Source organism: Nothobranchius furzeri, chromosome 14 (assembly GCF_043380555.1).
Source record: "Nothobranchius furzeri strain GRZ-AD chromosome 14, NfurGRZ-RIMD1, whole genome shotgun sequence".
Lineage (NCBI taxonomy): Eukaryota > Metazoa > Chordata > Actinopteri > Cyprinodontiformes > Nothobranchiidae > Nothobranchius > Nothobranchius furzeri.
This window is the reverse complement of record NC_091754.1, coordinates 33169762-33184356: the sequence shown is the minus strand read 5'-3', so window position 1 is coordinate 33184356 and position 14595 is coordinate 33169762. Positions and strand designations below refer to the sequence as shown.

Sequence of the window (14595 nt, the reverse complement as noted above, 5' to 3'; positions counted from 1 at the left end):
CAAAAAGAGGTGGAGCTAAGGGTGGGGGGGTGTGATCGAATACTGCTGCACACTCCAGGCCAGTTGGTAGCGGTACAGCACAACGTGATTGTTATCCAACCACCAAACCGTCGAAGAAGATTTTCCGGTGAGTGTCATTTGGAATCGTAGGATGTCCAAGGAAGGGCCCGCCTTTCTCGCCTCTGATTGGCTGGAAGGGCTCTCCTACGATTGGTTATTTCATGTAACGCTGCAGCGTTTTTGCAGATGGATCTTTTGTTGTTTTTTTTACTTAGCACCTTAATAACCATTCAGCCCTGTTTTGCAGCAAACCATTTCCAGTTTGTTTTGTAAAAGAACCCGAAAAACGTAAAATGTGTACTTGAAATACATTTTGTTGCATTTATCACAATGTAAGATGAGGTTATCTTATTACCACAGGCTATTTTATGGCTTCACTTTAATAGATTAAGCCTGTTTACAAGTTAGAGCACATAATCTGTTTAAATGTTTATCATTTAATCAAAATTTAATTCAAAGCTGATCATGCACAACAGACATATTTCACCATTTACATTATTTTAGAAGGGGAAAATACCTGCTGCTCACAGCTGGGTAAAATAGGGCAGTTTATTTCATACCCAGGTAAGGCACACACATATAATAGGATAACCTCAATGCCTGAGAGACAAGTGAGATGAATACAAGATTTATGTTCACATTTTACGTTATTTGGGTGTCTTTTGATAAAAGAAACGGAAAAAACTATTTCGCATAACAAGACAGAATCGGTATTATAGAGGTAAGGTAATATTTTCTTTACAAAACTCCCAAAACCAGCTGTTCTGCTGGCGTCAAGAGGACAATATGCACTAGGGAAGACGGGTTGCTGCTAAATGAAATAGCCAATCTGAGTAGAGCCTGTCTAGCCAATCAGAGGCGAGAAAGGCGGGACCTTCCGTGGACATCCTACGATATCAAATGACGTCGCGCGTGGAGAGCCTTTAGCAAGGTTAGCTTTTTGTTGTTTTGATATGAGGTGAACATTTGAGTCTCTGCAGCATTCATTTCTTCATTTTAGTCCATGGGAGGGTTGTTCAGCAAGAGAATACCTGCTGCTGCTAAAAAATTATTTACAGTTTGTAAAAACTCATCGTCCAGTGACCAGTCCGTGGAAGAGATCGGTGACGGCTGGATGTGAGCTGGAAACCGCAGACCTGCACAGAATGGGTATGTTTCACCAGCGGGACTCGTGTGGTTCTTCCATAGATGTTATGGGCTTTACCGAGGGCACAGTCTCAGGGGAAGGGTTCGTTAGAAGCACAGATAGTCAACGGTTCAGTATGAAATGGCTTTTCTGCAACATTTTACTTGGCAGAATTGCATGAAACGTTCTTCACATACAGATGGCCAGGGATTTGGGGCGAAAATGTACCAATTATGCTATTTTATTTAAATATAAAAGATTGGGCTCCTAGTCACGGACCTTTAGAACCATCTCAACTTCCCCCTGCCGATGGCTACCAATGAATTAAAGGTTGTGTAAAAATGTATCATTTTAAACACCTGAAACGCACACGATCCTCCACGTGCACGAATCGTGCATTTTAGGCTGGTGTGTGTTGTGTTCGTTGTCTTTGCACATAAACCATTAGGGATGTGAATCTTAGAGCAACTCATGATTCGATTCAGAATCGATTCTTAATTTAAATCGATTCACAATCCGTATTAACAAAGAGTGTCAGCTCCAGGATGAACTACTTTGTTGTACAAGTTAGTTAAAGCTATGGGCTTTATTAAAGCTTATTTGACTTTAAACTGGTCATGCTCCAAAAATGCAAATTTACAATGTAAAATAAAGTGATTCTAAAACTGTAAACAGAAGCAATCTTTTGACCAAAAGGCAACATTTATTTTTGCTTACCTTGTAAAATATAACAAATCACTAGTTATTAACAGTAGCTTTGAAAGTAATACGGTCAAATACTTTTCAAGTATGTGTAGAAACAAGTTACATGAGTAATCCTGAGTACTCATTTATCAACTTAGAAAATAAATATGAGAATATCTCAAATTTCTGAGTATGGAAAAAATTACATTCAAGTGCCCTCTTATCAGCAGATTCAAACAGAAATCATCTCAATTTATGGGACCACAAAAGTAAACGGAGTACTGACTCTCCTAAATAAGATAAAAAAAAGTACACCTCAAACCTGTAACATGCCAAATATTTGAGTTCTTGGAATCGATTCTGAACCTTTGTGAATCGATTCTGAATCTTTATTAATAAGAATCCCGATTCAGACTTGAATCGATTTTTTTCAGCACCTCTGTAAACCAGGCTGATAGTTGAACAAGATGAACCTTTTTTTCCACACACACACACACACACTGCTAACTTCCGTTTCTGTGCTTCACTATTTCTGGTAACATCATCCTTGTGGCCTGTCTTAGAGGGACCTCTAGTGTTAACACATTGCAATAACTACTGCTCATAACATCCCCTTTTCTTTGAGGTGACTCTCAACCCTGGTTAACATTACAAGGTAATTATTATTTTTTATAACACATTATAAACAATGTAAACATATCAGCAAATCAACAGATATCACAAAACCCCTCATGTATTATTATTTTTTTCTCTCTCTACAAGTCCAGCCTGTCAGGTTTCTTTATTTCCCGTCTGGACCTTCTTAGTTCTGGTTTGTCTGAAGAAAGGTTTGCATTGCAGTCCACAGGAAGTGTGGTTGCAGATGTCTCAGAATAGGCATCACTTGCCTCGCTGGATGATTGTGGAACCTTCAGCAGACAGCGACGATTGCGCCTGAGAGTCTGCCCATCCTCTGTTTTAACTGCAGATGGTCTTGGGGCCACTTCTTGTAAAACCATTCCCTTTGTATTCCACCCAGCCTCGTCTTCAATCCTGACTGTGTCACTGTTAGTCAGGGGAGTCAGCGGCTTGGCTGAAATATCATAAAATGTCTTCTGTCTCACTTTCTGTTTGTTCAGCCTGTTCTTCAGTTTGGCATGTTTCTTGCATACAATAGCATTCGAGTAGCTTGGAAGTGTTGTGTGCAGCTTTCTGTTCATTAGCAGCTCTGCTGGGGACAATCTGCACTGGAGCACGGTAACTCGACAGTGCTAAGTATGGATCCGAGCTGCTGTCGGCTAGAGGTGTGAATCTTCACTAGTCTCACGATTCGATGCGATTACGATTATTGTGTCAGCGATTCAATTCGATTCGATATCTCGATGCATCACGATGCATCACGATTATTTCATGTGGATTTCATGTCATCAATAAATATATGTTAGACATTTGCTTTTTTATTTAACAAAAACTTTTATTTGCATAAATATGCAGTAAACAGCTTTCTGATAACAGTCCTTGGGACAGTGTAAAAGTACAAAACATTTGAAGCTTTAGTTTGCATTTAAGAGGATTGCACAGCAAAAAAAAAATCTCTTTCCTCATTAAACAATAATGTCTCAGGCTGTCGGAAAAACATGTTCTGTAGATGCTAACAAAATATTTAAAACTCTGAACAACCGTAAATGAGAAATAATTATTTGGAAAGTATTCTCTCCTGTGATAACATTCCTTATACAAAAGTACAAAACTTTAAATTTAAGAGGACTTAAGAACATAAAAAATATCTCCTTATTTGACATTCACTTCTCAGGCTGTGTGGGGGGAAAGAAACGTGTTCTTCAGATGTTTGCAAAATCTACCAATACTGGCATATTTTGGAAAACCCACGAATAATACATAACAGTCCTTGGGACAACAAAAAGTGCAAACATTTTAACATTTGTTTGAATTTAAGAAGATGTACTGAAAAGTAATAATGATGACTAGTTAACATTTGGAAGTTGAAGGTTTTTGTGCAAAAACACCAGTTGATCTACATGCTGTGGTTTGAGAGTAGATCTTTTGGCCGTGACAATGTCTCCAGCAGTGCAGAAAACACGTTCTGCAGATACACTTGTTCCAGGGATGCAAAGGTATCGTTTTGACAGTCGAGCCAGGAGAGGAAATGCAACCTTGTGTACCCTCCACCAGTTTAAAGGGTCCTCAGACAGGGGCAATGATGACGTTTTCAAATAATTATCCATTTCCTCTTCAGCTCTGACATAGGGGGTCTTGGATTCTTCACTAACCTCAACATCATTGAAAGACTGTCCCAGCAAGCTCACAAGTAATGATGTAGGCTTTCTTTTAGCAGCCGAGGGATCGTCTGCCGAGGTTCCATCCTTCTGAACTTCGGGTTGCACCGGAACTTTTGGGTGCATGGCCAGAATACACTCCTGCTGTTTAGGGAAAAAATAAAAAATCATTATTTTATCTGATAGGGAACTTACTAGTCTGTCTAAATTGTATGGCTTTCAATATTTTAAAATATTTAATGATTAATCACACTTTTGAAAATGTTGATGTACCTTATTATCATAATATTTATTTTTATTATGATAAAAGCATTCCGGTGGATTTACTCATTTTATGCTAATGTAAATAATTACTTACAACACCAAACATGACAAATTATTAAGAATATTATACAGAAATGTATATGTTAATTCAAAAAGAAAGTGATGAATTTACCTCCAAACATGTTGCCTCCTCAGTCACTTCTCTGTAGACATCTGATCGCTCCTTCTCTGTCAGGAAAGGTAATCCCTTAAAGCGGGGATCCAGGGCCGAGGCTGTACAAAGCATTTTCTTCTCTGCCTCAGAGCTGTACCTGTGCATGAGATCTGTTCTGACAGCATTCTTGATGTCGTGAATCATGGGTGAGTCGCTGATGCTGCTGGTCATGTTTTGGAGAAGTTGTGCCTTGAGTGGAGCAATCAAGGAGATGGTTGGATTGCTTTCCTCAGATATTAGTGTGGTTGCATCTTTCATTGCTTTTAATGCACTGACAGCGTCTTCAGCGTTAGATACATCTGTCTCGTTGAGCGTGCAGATGTCAGACTCTCCTTTTCTAACTTCCGGTGACAACAAGGTGGCACAAATGGCAGGTTGCTGTTCCAAAAACCTCTGGACCATGTCGTAGGAACTGTTCCACCTTGTTGGTACATCTGTGAGTAGTTTTTGATTTTTCAGACCCAAGCATTTCTGATTTACCTTTAAACAGTGGCTTGCTGTTGTGCTACGATGGAAGAATGTGGATATACGTCTGATTCTTCCCAGAAGCCTGGTAAGCGATGCAACTCGAAGCCCACGCTGTGATGCCAGGTTCAATGTGTGAGCAAAGCATCTGACATGTTTGAATTTTCTGATTTGAGCTGCAAGAATCATGTTTGAAGCGTTGTCTGTAACCAGGACAATATCTTTATCTGACAGCTGCCACTCTGAAACAACATCTGAAAGTAGCTCTGCCAGATGTGCACCTGTGTGAGACTCATAAACAGCTCTCGTCTGCAGCACGTGGGAAATAATCTGCCAGTCCTCGCTCATGTAGTGTGCCGTCACTGTAATATAGGACTCTGTTGCCACTGAAGTCCAGGAATCGCATGTTATTGCTACTAAATTAGCTTTGCTCATGGAGGTTAATATCTTGGCTTTGGTTTCATCATACAGTGCAGGAATTACCTGTTCTGCGAAGTGGCTACGTGCAGGGACCTTGTATCGTGGCTCCAGTGTCTTTAACATGTGTTTGAACCCAGGGTTTTCCACGACAGAATACGGTCGTAAATCCTTCGCAATGAAAGCCCCCACAGCCTGGGTTATTTTCTTCCCTTTTTCCAAGTTGGGAGGTATTATTGAGAGAGCCGCATCAATTCTTGGCTGCGCAGGGCTGGGCGGTTCAACAGCCGGTGTTATTGTTAGCAACTCAGGGTGGAAACGGCTAACATGATTCCTTAAATTGGTGGTGTTCCCGACGTATTTAATCTTGCTGTGGCAGGTTTTACACACGGCATATGACATGTCCAAATCATGTCTCCCTGATTGTTGGTAAAATCCAAAACGGCTCCATATGTCTGCTTTCAGTGTCTTTAGAGGGTCTTTTATCTGTAACGCTAACTCGGAGCTTTGTTCCGCCATGACCGCAAAGGCGCCAGTGCGCAGCTGCATTCGTCGCTCCATTATGACGTATGAAGCAAGGGACAAAATCAGCCGATGCTAGGCTAAAAGATTCATGTTGCGGTTGGAAAACAAACATTATGTTATAATCGATTATAGGGCGCTTCTGCATCGATGCATAATCAGTTATGTCCGCATCGCAATGCATCGATTATATGATTATTTTAAACGGCTCTACTGTTGGCTGCTTTCTTGAGCAGTTGCTTCAGAATGTGAACGCCCTTTTCTGCCTGTCCATTTGACTGTGTGTAATGTGGACTTGATGTGACGTGGCGAAAGTCAAACTGCTTTGTAAACTCTTTCCATTCTCTGCTACTGAAACACGGTCCGTTGTCACTCACCACAATGTGTGGAATGCCGTGCCTGGCAAACCTGGATGGCTGGGAGCTTTCTTCAGCTGAATGAAGATAAGACTGAGATCCTCATCTGTGCCCCAGACAAGCTGGTTCCCAAAGTCAGAGACACTCTTGGTCAGCTTGCTTCTCACACCAAGCCTTCTGTCAGGAATCTTGGCATGACCTTTGACCTAGCTCTCACCCTGGATTCTCATGTCAGTTCTCTTGTTTGCTTTTCCTTCTTCCATCTCAGGAACATTGCTAAGCTGAGTCCCATTCTGTCTCGCTCTGAACTTGAGACAGTTATCCACACCTTCATCTCCTCACGCTTAGACTACTGTAACTCTCTTTTCACGTGTCTGAGCAGAACCTCCCTGAACCGTCTACAGGTGGTTCAGAATGCCTGTGCTCGGCTTCTGACCAAGTCCTCCAAACACACCCACATCACCCCGCTTCTCCTCCAGCTTCACTGGCTGCCAGTCAACTTCAGGGTTCATTTCAAGATCCTGGTTCTGGTCTATAGGGCCTTACATGGACAAGCACCATCTTAAATTGGTGATCTTCTTAGTCCCTACACTCCTAGCAGGTCCCTGAGGTCCAGTGACCAAAGTCTACTGGTTGTGCAGCACCAGGCTAAAGACCAAAGGTGACAGATCATTTGCTGCTGTGGCCCCCAGACTCTGGAACTCTCTCCCCCTGAGCCTGAGATCAGTGGACTCAGTGGTCTCCTTTAAAAAGCAGCTGAAGACTCACTTGTTCAAGCTGGTTTTGGTATGACCTTCATCACCACTCTCTCTTTATTCTGCTCTCCCCACCTATTCCACCTTCCTCAGGATCTACTGATTTCCCTCTTTCCTGTTCACGCTCTCTTTCTTAACATTTTTTAATCACAGTTGTCTATTTTTTTTTTCATTTTAAATATATTTTTAGCCATTTTCTAAATTATTTTTTATATCTTTACAGTTTTTGTGAAGCGCCTCGTGATTTTTATCTTGAGAGGTGCTATAGAAATTATATTTTTTCCTTCTACATATTGTGTAAATACAAGACCCAAAGAAAAATGGAACTGGGAAAGCAACACAAAATGAATTTACAGATAGACACTTGTAGTGTGTGCCAACTAAATATTTCATGTGATGGAAAAGAGAGTTGCAAACACCGAACAACCATTTTTAGTTAATGATTATAATCAGTCTCTCTAGTTTTTCATGCAGCCTGAATATGAAAATAGTCACCTACACCATTAGCTTCTGATAGAAAATAGAAGGTGAAACGCTATAGGAAAATCCTGACACGTCCTAGAAGCAGAGTGCCATGCCGCTAAAGACAGGATCGGGTTTGATTTTTGCCACAAGCCGCTTCTGGGATACATCAATTCCCACAGTTAAAAGTTTCAGTGCAAAATGTCAGGTCATTTTGTAAGTAAAAGACAATTGCAGTGATGCAATTTCATGTCTATGTAGATTACATGAATTTAGACCAGCTCAGTGGCCTAGTGGTAGGGTGTCCGCTAGAGGTGCTGAAAAAAATTGATTCAAGTCTGAATCGGGATTCTTATTTATAAAGATTCAGAATCGATTCCAGGAACTCAAATGTTTGGCATGTTACAGGTTTGGGATTCTCTTTTGTATGTTTTTTTGGTCTTTGTTAGGAGAGTTAGTACTCCGTTTACTTTTGCAGTCCCATTAATAGGTATGATTTATTTTTGAATCTGCTGATAAGTGGGGACTAGAATGTAATTTTTTTTCCATACTCGGAAATTTGAGATATTCTCATGTTTATTTTCTAAGTTGATAAATGAGTACTCAGGATTACTCATGTATTTATTTGAAGTTATTGATAAATGAGAGAAAACATTTTCCTTTGTAAGATATCTAAGGCACTTTTTTTAAACAGGTTGAGGACTCAAATGTTAAACTTGTTCACAGATACTTAAAAAGTATTTGACCGTATTACTTTCAAAGCTACTGTTAGGTAACTAAAGATTTGTTATATTTTACAAGGTAAGCAAAAATAAATGTTGCCTTTTGGTCAAAAGATTGTTTCAGTCAACACTTTTAAAATCACTTTATTTTACCTTGTAAATTAGCTTTTCTTTTAGCATGACCAGTTTAAAGTAAAATAAAAAGTTTCCCATAGCTTTAACTAACTTGCACAACAAAGTAATTAATCCTGGAACTGACACTCTTTGTTAATATTTATTGTGAATCGATTTTAATCGAGAATCGATTCTGAATCGAATCAGCACCCCGAGAATCGGAATCGAATCAAATCGTTGCTCTGAGATTGACATCCCTAGTGTCCTCCCTGGGACTGGGAGGTCAGGGTTCGATTCCCGTCGGGTCATACTAAAGATTTTTAAAATGGGACCCAATGCCTCCCTGCTTGACACTCAGCTTTAAGCGGTTGGATTGGGGGTTAAACCACCAAATAGTTCCCGAGCGCAGCCACCTCTGCAGCTCACTGCTCCTCTCCACTGGAGATGAATTTCACCCGTGTGTGATGATGACTATGGACTTTAACTTTACATTTGAACTGTGGTCTGTTATGGTGCTATTTAACAAAGCTAGCTCGGTTCTGAGCTGCCCGCTGGATTCAGCTGTGGAGATGTGTGAAAGGAGGATGACGGGAAAGATGACCTCCATCTTAAAAATACCCTCCTACCCACTGCATTTCACTGTTGAGACCATGGACAGCTCCATCAGGGGCAGAATTTTCAAGAGCATTTTAAAATATATATAAGTTTAAAATGACTAAAATAAATAAACCATTGTGATTAAAAAATGTGAGGACAAGGAGAGAGAAAGTGAATAAGAAAGGGAAATTGGTGGATCCCGGGAAAGGCGGAAGTCTTTGTGGAATGAGTGAATACTGTGAGATTCCAGCCATGTTTCCTTTATGTCTTTAATACATTTGTGCTTCAAAGTGAGTGTAATCTGCTGTATAGTGGATTTATTTGTCATGAAATTATGACATCAGTTTTTTTCTGGGTTAGTAAAATTTACTTGAATATGCTGAATGAAATGATACGGCCCCAACTCTAGTTGTCACATACGAAATTTAATTACTTTAAATAGATTTTTAATATATTCTAAACAAAAGTGTTTGTGTGTTACTTACATACGATCCTCAGTGAGTCGTGGTGGATGGCTGCTTATACTGAGCCAGGATCCTCTGGAGGTTTCTTCCTGTTAAAAGGGAGTTTTTCCTCTCCATTGTCGCTAAATGCTTGCTTAGTATGAGGATTGCCGTAAAGTCACTCACACTAGTCAGTGACTTGATGCAACCTGCTGGGTTCCTTATATAGGAAACTTTTTTCTGATTGGCTTAATGAACTAACCTGAATTGGAATGTTTACTGTGTGGAGGTCCTTGAGACGACTTGTGGTGATTTGGCGCTATATAAGTAAACTTGAATTGAATACTTTACTGACTGTAAAAACTTTACTGGGAGAAAGATATCGAGACGTATATCGAACTATAGCAGCCCGAGCACCATCAGCCTTTTCAATAACTCCCACTTTTACATTGTTGTGTTTCCTTATTGTCACATGTCAGCATTCTGTTTGATCTGTTTGTATGTGCAGAATTCCCACTGCATTATGTCATAAAAGAGGAGGAGGCGGAACTGACTGACGAGCAGCTCTGTAGCCAGGAGTCAACCTCCAGTTTGGACCAGGAAGAACCAGAACCTTCACTGATCAAAGAGGAACAGCAGGAACTCTGCATCAGTCAGCATGAAGAAAGTGTTCCCTTCATGGGGACGTCTTCTTCTGGAGAATCAGACTTGTGTCAGGGTTCTACAGAAGCTGAGAACCAAGATCACGATGGACGCAGGAACAAAGACTCAGAATCAAACAGCGATGAAGAACTAAAACAAAATAAAAGACGTAAAAAAACCAAAGACTGCCCCAAACTAAAAATATATAAGAAGACTCATGGAGGTGAGAGGCCATATTCATGTGAAACTTGTGGGAAGTGCTTCTCTAAGAGTAGTCACTTGATTGTTCACGTGCGAACTCACACAGGTGAGAAGCCGTATTCATGTGAAACGTGTGGCAAATGTTTCTCTAAAAATAGTCACTTGACAGTTCACATGAGAACTCACACAGGTGAGAAGCCATATTCATGTGAAGCTTGTGGTAAATGTTTCTCTCGGACCAGTGAGGTGACTGATCACATGAGAACTCACACGGGTGAGAAACCGTATCCATGTGAAATTTGTGGTAAATGTTTCTCCCAGAGTAGTAAACTGACTGTTCACATGAGAACTCACACAGGCGAGAAGCCCTACCCATGTGATTTTTGTGGTAAATGTTTCTCTCGAAGTGGTCAATTGACAATTCACCTGAGAACTCACACAGGTGAGAAGCCATATCCATGTGAAACGTGCGGCAGGTGTTTTGCTCAGAGAGGTTCCTTGACCAAACACATGACGACTCACAAAGACGAGAAGTCTTTTCTATGTTTGATCTGTGGAAAGAGATTCAGCCAGTTATCATCTTTTACTTCGCACATGAAGATTCACATTTAAGAATTTATTCATGAAATAAATAACACAACTCACGCAGCTAACATTCTCAGACAATGTGCCTGAACACCAGTTAGTCTGGAAAAGGAAACCAAATAATATAAATAGGGATGTCCTGATCAGGTTTTTTTTGCCTCCGAGTCATTTGATTTTGAGAATCTGCCGATACCGAGTCCGATCCGATACTGTCGATACATTAAAAAAGGGGAAGAAACGGTTCCAGAATGTTCCTTATTTTTTATTTAATTACCTTTTTATTTTAATTTTTAACAACAGATCACTTCTGTGAGGTAGCTTAAACAATCAATAAATAACATAAATTCTTCACTTTTGGACTGAATTGCAAATATAAAAAGTCTAATATAAAAACAGATCGCACTTCAACTTAAAATACCTGGGGAGGGGTCTATTTTGCCTCGGCCCCCAAAATGCTTAGATACGTCCCTGGGCATGGGATGGAGTTTAGAAGATGATCTAAATTGTATCAAATACATAAATACTACATGCTGATAAGTTATTGCTTTATACAGGTACAAACGTGTAGTGGGATCAGTCTACCTACATTTTATTTATTTAAGAACTTTGTTTAGTTTTCTTGGTTTTTATTTTCCTGTCTTCCTGTCCTGTCTGTCCCTGATCTTCCTGCATCTCCCAGTCCTCCAGAAAAACTCCTGCCTGCTTCCATCTTGTATACCTCACAAGTAACTTTTTAACCAGCAGATCAAATTGATCTATTGACCGCTAAAAAGCGGAGTGTGCGCCGCGCTGCCCGGCTGCGCCAGTGACGAGCGCTGCAGTGCAAGCGCGTCCACACGTCATGCTCAAATCCAGACAGAACTTACCAGAGAGAAAATGAACGGACACGAATGACTGTGTGTTAAATATATATTTTTGATGACGCCACTTAGAAACAGAAAATGTTACTGTGGCCGTGTGCAGACCGCAGCTGGAGATCATGAATAATCAGCGGTCTGCCTGCCGCTCTCTGCGTCTCTGCCCAAAAGAATCCCCGCTACGCTGAGTCCACATAAATAATATAATATAGGTAGAAACTGGATCTCTTTTGTGCTCCTTCTGGGTGTGTAAGTTAAGTGCATCATGGGTACCTGACAACCTTTAGGAGAACCAAGTTGCTCTCCTGTAATTTGAACCCAGTATCCAAGTCCGGATCGGGGCTTGGATCGGGAAGTAAAGCCCGAGTCCCGATCAGTCTGAAACCACGTGATCGGGGCCGATTTCCGATCATGTGATCGGATCGGGACATCCCTGATTATAAATATTTTTTAAAAGCTGCAGGATGAACATACTCTACTATGGTTGTTCCCCAGTCTGCTGTGATTGGGGACACTGACACCCCCACATCCTTGCATTTATACTAAGGAACATTCAGAACACCTCTGGCCATTTTGTGCTTAAATTAGCTGGACTTGGTTTTTACTGATAGGACACGAAAACATTTTTGTTAGATATTAACAAGTTTCATACATGAGCCATATTACAAAGCTCTATGTTCAACTATTCATGTTAAATTATAATACATAAAATGCAATCAGACCAAATGAGTATTGGCTGACGTTTTTCTCCTGTTTCAGGTAGTTGAGTTGCTGAAGATGTTTAAAACAGAAATTAGAGATTTAAATTGTTGTAATTATCAGAATACTTCAATGATTTCATTAATCTTGTAATTTGTCATTAACAGAAATAAAGACCCAGTTGATGAAAAACTACTACGTGGTTTCTTTGTCTGACACTGCAGACCTACACACCAAGATTCTTCTCAACACCTTAACTGCATCATCCTGAAGCAGCTTCCAGTAGAGTTCAGGCTCAAACACTTGATAGAAAGAATGCAGGGATTCTGTAAATCTTAGATATTTACTGACAAAGCAGCTTCATTTGTATTGCACATTTCATACAAAAACACAATTCAATGTGTTTTTAAGAGCATAAAGCCTTCTGGATTATTCTGCCTCCAACATCCTTCAGAAAGATGAGAGAAATTAAAGGCTACAGCTGAACATGCATTCAGCCAACATTAGTCTCGCAAAGATCCCATATTGCCTACCAGCTATTGCCCCATATCCTTTATTAATGTTGATCTTTGTAAAGCCCTCGCAAAAAGTTAAAAAGTGTGACTTAGGCTCCCTATCTAAAGTATATAAAACACTAAGGATGTAAGAAAATATCGATATGGCAATATATTGTGATATTTTTTCCAGCGATATTACATTGATATTCAAAAGCCATGTATCTAATTTTTGGAAGAATTTACATGCAAACGTTTGTGTATTTTCTTTTTTTTTGGTGCAATTCAAATGCCGACCGCTAACTGGCAGCAGTGTGCAATGGGTTTTGTTTTCACCATTGAAATGTAAATCCCTCTATCATGGTTCAGATACCTTGTGTTAAACATGTTATGTATCAGTTTGGACCAGTTTGGACTATTTATTGAATATTCCTAATATAAATCTAGTCAATAACAATTGCTAATATGATCTGACTGAATGCATCGCAATAAATTGTGATACATTGTATCGTCTACCCTGTATTGTGATATGCATCGTATCACCAGAATTTCACCAATACACATAAGACACTGTTCAAAATAGACGATTCAAGAGCAAATCATTTCGACAAACGGTAGGTGGATCAGTTAGCTTTGACCAGAATTTCTAGTCTCAAAGTTGTTTAAAATCTTTTAAAATGACCAGGAACCCCAATTTGCTATTTATTCCATGCACATTTCTGCACAGGGTACATTAAACAGGTCCTCAGATGTTCAGGATGGGGTTTGGGCCGTCTGACACCTGTAAATACTGCACAGACAACATTCCTGACAATTATATCCACGAACTGTGGTCTTGTTCATCTGTTCAGGAATTCTGGTGTAGAGTTTGTGAAGACCTGTCAAAGTGAAATGTGATGTGATATGTGTGGTGGCGTCAGCTGGTTTAGGCCATACGATGCCTGCTCTGTCTCCCTGGGGTTCCAGCGCTCAGGGGAGACCCTTGAATCTCTAGGGCTTGGAACTCCTCCATCTTCCACACATCGTCAGGTCTGTGGCCCCTCACACTCACCATTGGACGCTCCTATAGAGAAACCTTACATATACAAGCGCGTGTACACACACAGGTGCTCACATGGTGCTCTAAGTATGGACCTGGGCATTTTTAACACATCACCTAAGGCCGTGGTTCGCACTAAATGCACTGTGAAATATTATCGTGTGTTTTTCAGCAAAAACAGTTACTTTTGTGTATCCTCATGTTGTTGGCACAGTGATGTTTTGGTCTTGTGTTTTTGTGTGTCCCCTTTTTTTTCTCTCTGCAGGTCTGGAGGAAGATTCTTGTGCATCATTTACTGTTTGTTTTTGTGAGTCCCCCCTCCCCACCTCTTCCATCTCTCTCCCCCTTTCTCTTTCACTTTTGTCTCTATGGTTGGGATTTAAAACACTCGAAAATATTTCTAATAAATTTTGGTATCTATCTATCTATCAAAAGGCAAAGTTAAAGACTGAGCAGCTATAGTGCAGAAGTTGCAGCATAAATATGATTCAAAGTTCCGATGAATAAATGAAAGTTTTCAATTTTCATTTTAAACACATTTGAAGTAATGAGGAAGCTGATTCCACCTGTGTGCAGCATGGTAGCTAAAAGCAGCTTCACC

The 14595-nt window shown here is 40.2% G+C and overlaps 1 protein-coding gene across 1 annotated transcript; it reads left to right on the top strand.

Annotated features, from left to right (window-relative positions):
* The first annotated feature begins 936 nt into the window (after positions 1-936).
* On the top strand, positions 937-12656 carry LOC107389624 (zinc finger protein 572). The gene is made up of 2 exons (XM_015965858.3): positions 937-1209; positions 9986-12656. The coding sequence occupies exons 1-2, from the start codon at positions 1206-1208 to the stop codon at positions 10930-10932; spliced, it is 951 nt and encodes a 316-aa protein (XP_015821344.1). The 5' UTR covers positions 937-1205; the 3' UTR covers positions 10933-12656.
* The last annotated feature ends 1939 nt before the right edge of the window (positions 12657-14595 follow it).